Source organism: Pteropus medius, unplaced genomic scaffold (genome assembly GCF_902729225.1).
Source record: "Pteropus medius unplaced genomic scaffold, Ma_sr-lr_union100, whole genome shotgun sequence".
NCBI classification, from domain to species: Eukaryota; Metazoa; Chordata; class Mammalia; order Chiroptera; family Pteropodidae; genus Pteropus; species Pteropus medius.
This window is the reverse complement of record NW_024355205.1, coordinates 35,850,683-35,858,152: the sequence shown is the minus strand read 5'-3', so window position 1 is coordinate 35,858,152 and position 7,470 is coordinate 35,850,683. Positions and strand designations below refer to the sequence as shown.

Sequence of the window (7,470 nt, the reverse complement as noted above, 5' to 3'; positions counted from 1 at the left end):
AAAACCAAAAAACAAAACTTTAGAACTTTACGATATATAACCAAAAATGTATGTGTACACATATACATGTCTATGTACATGCACGCGTCAATTAATATAAAGTGAACACAGCAGTGCAACCAACATCCAGACCAAGAAACAGAACGTGACCAGCTCTCCCTTCCACTACGTTGCTCTCTCCTCTCTTCCAGTCACTAGCTCCAAACCCACCGCCAACCAGGGACCACCAAGAGACTAGATTTGCCTGCATTTGTACGTTATATGAACGGAATCGCATAGTTTGTATTCTTTGGGGTCTGGCACCTTTCTCTCAATATTGTGCTTGTGAAATTCACCCACGCTTTAGAGTGTAGTGAGCGACTAAAAAGGTGCTTGAGCTGGGTGCGCGTGCTGCCGGCTTCACTTCAGGGAAAGGACAGGCCGGCCCGAGGGGTCTACCAGTGGACACATCCTGGGGACAGTGGAGGCCGGAACTCAGGAACCCCCAAGGCTCCCTAGTCGAACCGCCTGCACCCCCGGCTCCTCACGCAATGGAGGATCAAAAGGAAGCTACCCAGAAAGTGCGGACCCCAGGCAACCCAATACTGGAATACCGCCGCCCCCCAAACGCCAGTCCAGGGACGTCGCAAAGACCCGCGCCTGCGCAGTGGCGCCTCACGGGTCGCCGGCTTTGCTTCCCACAACCTCCCTTCCAGCGCCTGCGCACTAGGACGCTTCCCGCAGGCCTGCGAAGCTGGAGACCCTAGACACTAGCCTTTCTGGACGACCGAGGTGGGAGAAATAGGCTAGTACTTGACTCCACTGTCTCTACCATCCCAGTCTACGAGGCTTATTATAAAGGTCCCATCGTAATTCACACTAGAGGGGCGAGGCCGATCCTGCTGGCTTCCCGGACACTGCTGTGCGCCCAGGTATCCAGGAGTTGTGGGAGGGGCCACCCGGCGACCACGTGGCGGGGATTAGCCAATCGGCGCGCAGACCGCACTTTGCGGCTCTTCTTCAAACTACCGTGAGGCCAGAGCGGCCTCTGGGGCCCCGCCCCCCCGCCTGGGTCTGGGGCCACGCGAGACGGCGGCGGGGGTGGGGGCGCCGAGGGCGGGGGCGGGGCGCAGTGGTCGAGTGACGGTCAGCCTCACCTATTCCGGGCGCGGACCGCGGCGGGGTGGGCCCCGTAGCCAATAGGAAGGGGCGGGGGGCGGCCCGGGCGGCGGGGAGGGGGAGCCCGCGGCCGGGGAACGCGGGGGGAGGAGGAGGCGGGCTCCCAATCCGGTTCCATCCGGTTCTCCCACCGCCCCCGTCGCGGGTCCCAGCAGCTCGGGCGGCGGGAGGAGCGGTCGCTGCCAAGCAGGCCAGGTTCGCAAAGGCTCTCTGCGCGCCGCGGCCCGCAGGCACCCGGCACGCGCCCGCCCCGCCGCCACGATGCCCAAGAGGAAGGTGAGCGGGGCCCGCGGCCCGCACACGCCCCCTGCGCCGCCCGGCCTGCCGCGCGCCCCGCGAGGTCCAGGCCCGCCGCGGACCGCGGCCGCGCTGGGCCCTGGAGACGCCCCGGGACCTGCGGCGAGTGGGCGGGCGCACGGCGGCCCCGGGCGCGGTGCTCTGGAACGTTCGGCGGCCGGGGGACCCGGGTGGGAGATTCGAACGCGGCGGCGGGAAGCCGCTGACGTCACGCGGCCGGGCATTGTTCTCGCGGGCGGGCGGGCGCGGGGCGCGCGGGCACTTTTGTTCGCGGGCTGCGCTCACTCGCGTCCGCTTCCTCCCGCAGGTCAGCTCCGCCGAGGGGGCGGCGAAGGAGGAGGTAAGAGCCCCGCTCCTCGGCCTTGGGGGGCGGGAGAGGGTTCGCCTTTGAAATGCATCCCTCACTCCTTGCTCGTTTTCCCTTTCTCTCCTAAAGCCCAAGAGGAGGTCGGCGAGGTTGTCAGCTGTAAGTAAAGAGAGCCCCGTACCCGTTTCTTCTCCTTGGGGTCGTACCCAGCGAGAAACTCAGTGCTACCTTTGCCTTTCAGAAACCTGCTCCTGCAAAAGTGGAAACGAAGCCAAAAAAGGCGGCAGGAAAGGTAGGTTTCAAACTTTCGAGACCGTGGTGTCTTCAGAATGCGGCAGGGCTGCTCAACGTGACTTTTTTTTAATAAAAAGCTATTGTTGGCGACTAAGATCTTGACTTTGAATGTATCAAAGTGATTGATAATTATATTTCACTGTCCTGAAAAGTCGAAATTTTGCCGTATTTATTTATTTAAATTTTGTTTTGAATAACAAGTAAACTTTCTGGTGTGGGTAAAATATAATGCATATAGTTTATATGTTCCTGGCTTACCGGAACATAATGTCACATTAACGCTGCTGCAGAATTTAGGAAACAAGACGACTAGGAATACTAAATATTAACTTGAGTACACAAAGGAAACCCGTTCTTTGTGTTATGTACGTTATGGTCAGTGCATGTCCGTTTGTTGCATGCTTGTACTTTGATAATAACAGCAAAGCCAGGACTGAGGCCAAGAGAAAGGGAATGTGTAAATTTTTGCATGTAAAGTCTGCAAGCCAAGGTAGGAGATCATATCTTACGTGTGTGGGTAGACCAAGAGTTATGTTCTCTGAGAACAGCACTAACAATTTCCTAAAAGTATAATATTTGCGCTTACATGTAAAGGACTTCTCTAAATCATTTTTTCCTAACAGGCTTTGAGTAAGCCATAACGTGATGGTTGTTGCTCTGGAATAGATTCGTGATTGCACAATTCACATTGCAGGTCTTTGGAATGAAGTTCTTGGGGCTATGTTACATTTGAAAACTTACTGTGTGTAAATCATCTCTTACTTTGTATTTGGATATGGCATGGAAATCATCCTCTGCGAAGTTCTCCGTGTTCTTCAGGGGAAATTCATGGTGTGATTAATCTCTGTTCACTCAAAACTTAAGTGAGAATTTGCTATTTGAAATTTCAAAAAAACAAAAAACATCCGTAAGGGCCACCATTCCTTTCCTAAAAGTGTGGGCGGAAGCTTGCATAATCAAAGAGTTTTAGGTTTTTGTTTTTAGTTTAGTTTTGTTGTTTGGTTTCTTTAAATATCATGCAGAGCTGAGTGTAAAAATCTTCATGTTTCTTTAATAGAAAGTTCGTTTTGTGGTTGTTTTCTAAAAAGGGGTTGGAGGAAGGTATAAGCATAGTATGTCAGCTTAGAAGTTCTCACACCAGAAGTTGATGCAGTGATTCTCTGTACACAGTACTCCAGAAACTTTTCTTGAAGGCTGGGGGGAAAATAGCTGTTCTTGTTGCAAAATGTTGGCAAGAACAGTGTACTATTATTACCCTTTTTTTATCCTTCACTTTTTTGATAAACCAATTGGCTAAAATACTATGCCTAGTTCCCTTTTAAATTGTTTTTATTTATCTGTCTAGATTTTGGTTTTTCCTAAGTTTTTGTTTTTAATGAAAACTGTTCAAATTTTATCTCCTGTTTGCGATTTCACATGTAAGCAACATTTTTCTGTCTCAGAGGTCAACAGATAAGTCTTCATGTCAGTGTTCTTTTTTTTTTTTTTTTTAAAGATGTACTTTTTTAAATTTTTCATTTTATTTTTTAAGTGAGGCAACTCTTGGTTGACCTCACAGATTACGAGGACCTTGTCAGTTTACAATCCCTTATTTTTATTTTATTTTTTACGCCTATAGCACCTGGTCTTCCTAGGTGGTCTCCCATCCAACTACTGACCAGGCCCGACCCTGCTTAGCTTCCAAGATCAGACGGGATCGGGCTTGTTCAGGGTGGCATGGCTGTAGGCTTCATGTTAATTGTTATTGAGGAGCAACTTGTCGTTTCAGTTTGTCCAAAGGGAAAAGGGTGGGAGAGTGGTTTTTTCCTTCAGTTAATGGAATACAGCTTTGTCTTCATAATTGATTATTTTAAAGCTTTAGAAGAAAAGCTTGTGCTGAGTTGATTATGATCCTGTGGGATAGACATGCTGTTTTCAGAGCGCATGTATCCCATTGTGTGCTTTTGACTTTAGAAGTAAACATTTTAAAGGTTGAAATACACATTAGGGAAAGGTATTGATTTTGTTTCATTTAGCTTTCCAGTAATTAATAGTTAAAAGTACTATTTCAGTCCAGGCTGTTGCATATTCTATTTTAACTTTTAAGATTTTTATTACATATTTAAGTTACTGCTGTAGTGGTTATGAAATTAATGAGAAATATAAAGAAATCAGGTCGCAAATGAATAGTTTGTAAGTACAGAAGCCATTATGACATTTCATGGTAGCAGTGTGAAACAAGTGTTTGTTTACATAATGTATTATTTGCCCTAAAGATACTAAATTATTAGTCAAAGTGCTGTCTTTATGTATGGAATTCCTCCACTGATACAGGATACTGATTTTAACCCTCAACATTGAAGTTTGTGAGACCTACTTGTGTGTCTTTGTGGCCGTTTAACTCAAGAATCAGTCAGTACCAATAGGGGTCTTTTATACAACTTATTGGTGAGCTTAGTTAATTTAGGTGTTGCTATTTCATTTACAGGAAATAAATGTTGAATATTTGCTCAGCTGCTGATTCCTCGTTGATGGATGATACCTAAAAGTATCGTTTTATATTGCTTTAAAGTGGCTTAAATTTTGAACCTATTTTATTGTCATAGTTAATTAACACATGGGTTTTTCGATTCTTCAAACACCTAAACGAAAACGATAAACTCAAAATTGACCCTTTTAGCTACTCGTTACATGTTATTAAGGGAGTATGTGCAGCAGGGTAGTCAGCCTGAGAGCGTGCTGCGTTATTCAGATGGTCGGCCTTACTGTGAGGGTAAACATCTGAGCAGGACAGTGGGTATTGGACAGTTTGGTTATTATTCATGCTTAAAAGAAATTTGGGAGTTCCAATGGGAGATTTCTCCAGGTGTTCTCCACCTCATTTGTTCTGGGTGCGGAGCTTCAGGGAGCAGTGGGGGGTTGAGAAGGTACAGGAGTGGTGTCATCCGGGCTTCAGGTGTGATCATCGTCAGAGGCCCGAGAGGCAAGCAGTCAGTTTCTCCTTATACGCGTGACTGGGATGCGCCCTAGGGAGGCTCGTGTAAAACGTGTCCTATGTTGGGCTGACATGTGACAATGTTAAAACGGCAACTGATGTGGATCCTATGTAGCAGGTCAGCAAATGTTAGTAGTGTAATCTTTGTGCTCAAAATATGTCCTTTTATTCTGTCACAGGATAAATCTGCAGACAAAAAAGTGCAAACAAAAGGGAAAAGGGGAGCAAAGGGCAAACAGGCCGAAGTGGCCAACCAAGAAGCGAAAGAAGATTTACCTGCAGAGAATGGAGAAACTAAGAACGAGGAGGTGGGAGCGTTTATGTGTTGTTGATTTTCGACTCTGAACAGTAGATAATAAATTGTGTACTTTTGTGTAACAGATAAGGCAGTCTTTATTTTTTAAAACATTGAAAGTTTTATACAGTAACCCCAAGTGAATATGGGGTATTTTTATGGAAAAAATAAATAAATAAATGGTTTCTTTTTTAAGTGAATGAACAAGAAGTTTTATTCAAACTTTCACCAGTAACAGATGTATCATCTATATTGTACGTGGGGTTCGTTAATGTAAAAAGATCTAATCCACTAAATGGTATGACACTTTTTTCTTTCACATGACCTTTGGGCTTTGTTTAAACAAATATTCTAGTCTCTTTTTTTCAAATTGCCTTCTATAGAACTGATGTAATCCTGTTTTTATTTTATGTGCCTTATTTTATGTGCGTTTCTGTTTAATATATATTGTCCTTACATTAGCAGTAAACTCAGGGCCAGCAGAAACCTCATCGTAACTCATGTCCAGATGAAGTTATCCATCATACGTGTTTACTCCATGACGCTCACCACAACATTCTTGTACATTTACTACATCATCCAAAAAAAAAAAGGCAGGGAAAAAATATGAAATGTGTGGCACTAAATAGACCGTGAAAAAGATGTTTGTTTACAGTATTAGAGCTGAAACAAGGCAGAACTACCTCAGCTGCCAGTGTGCGTTTTGGACAACTTATTGTTTGCTGCTCTGTCTGTGTGCACAGGACCGTGAAAGTGCCATGTGTATTGATTTGGGAGTTAAAAATAAATTTTAGTGAGGAGGTGAATTTACGAATACAGAATCTACAAATAATGAGGGTCCACTATTTTTTGAGATCTGGTAGTTATCTATAAGTAAGATGCAGTTTGTTAAATGCTAAATATCTTAAAGATTATAGCAATGACACAAACCAAACGCTTGATCATTATGTTTCCTTTGATTTGCAGAGTCCAGCCTCTGATGAAGCAGGAGAGAAAGAAGCCAAGTCTGATTAACATCATACACCATGTCTTATCAGTGGTCCCTGTCTCCTTTTTTGTACAATCCAGAGGAATATTTTTATCAACTATTTTGTAAATGCAAGTTTTTTAGTAGCTCTAGAAACATTTTTAAGAAGGAGGGAATTCCACCTCATCCCATTTTTTAAGTGTAAATGCTTTTTTTTAAGAGGTGAAATCACTTGCTGGTTGTTTATTTTTTGGTACAACCAGAAAATAATGGAATATTGAATATGGGAGGCTTTGATTGTCTTGGGTGTCAGCTTAACATTCCATAGATGGGGGTAGTTTTTATATCCTGTAACAAAGCATACTAAATGGCAGTTTGGAGTCAGTTGTGCATTTACTATGTCTTGAACATTTAAATTACTTCTATTCCATGTTTTTGGTAGAATTGTTTCCTAAAGAAAACCACTCCTTGGTCTTGGCTCTCCCTCAGAATTTCGTGCAACATCTTTGTCGCGATAGTCCAGGTTTCCTAGTAACTGTTAACGTGCTGTGAACGATTGAAAAATTTGATTATGTAGTGTATATGCTATTAAATTGTGAATTAGTGGGACGTCGATGTCAGCATATCAACATTTGAATATATTGGTACTCGATATTCTATTGAGGAAAATTAGCCTACAAATTTTAAGCTGGAAAGTCACTGGAATAACTGTTTAGAAAAGAATCGCAACTTCATGACTAGGTTTTTTGGTACGTACGTTAAGAATTGTGTACAAATTGAAATGTCTGTGTACTTCTCAAAACAACCAATAAAATCTCGATTATGAAAATTTTTTGAAGCACGTGATTGAAGTTCTGGCCTAAATTTTATTTAAAAAAATTCCACATTCTAGAATTTTCTTAAAAACATAAAGTGAATATTTAATTTTTCTGTAATGCTTGAACATCTACAATGTACTTTGAAGATGTTTGTATGACTAAATTGGTTTAATGGGAAAACAGTCCAGCATCCTGAAGCAAAGGAAATACGTAATCATTCACTCTTCACATGAAGTAAACTTGTAAGTGCCGATTGCTAGAACCTAGTGTGGTTCACATTCGCATAGTTTCAATATTTGCTTTCTTGAGTCGTGCCTCAGCTTTGCCATCTGAATTGTTTTTAGAGGTGGTGTTGGACAC

General features: G+C 43.8%; 1 protein-coding gene and 1 pseudogene across 1 annotated transcript; one reads left to right on the top strand and one right to left on the bottom strand.

Annotated features, from left to right (window-relative positions):
- The first annotated feature begins 1,258 nt into the window (after positions 1-1,258).
- HMGN1 (high mobility group nucleosome binding domain 1) lies at positions 1,259-7,138 on the top strand. Its single transcript, XM_039857385.1, has 6 exons — positions 1,259-1,434; positions 1,763-1,795; positions 1,892-1,921; positions 2,004-2,054; positions 5,210-5,338; positions 6,292-7,138. Exons 1-6 carry the CDS (start codon positions 1,420-1,422, stop codon positions 6,337-6,339), a joined length of 306 nt encoding a protein of 101 aa, XP_039713319.1. The 5' UTR covers positions 1,259-1,419; the 3' UTR covers positions 6,340-7,138.
- On the bottom strand, positions 3,666-3,784 carry LOC120599200 (uncharacterized; annotated as a pseudogene).
- Positions 7,139-7,470: the final 332 nt, after the last annotated feature.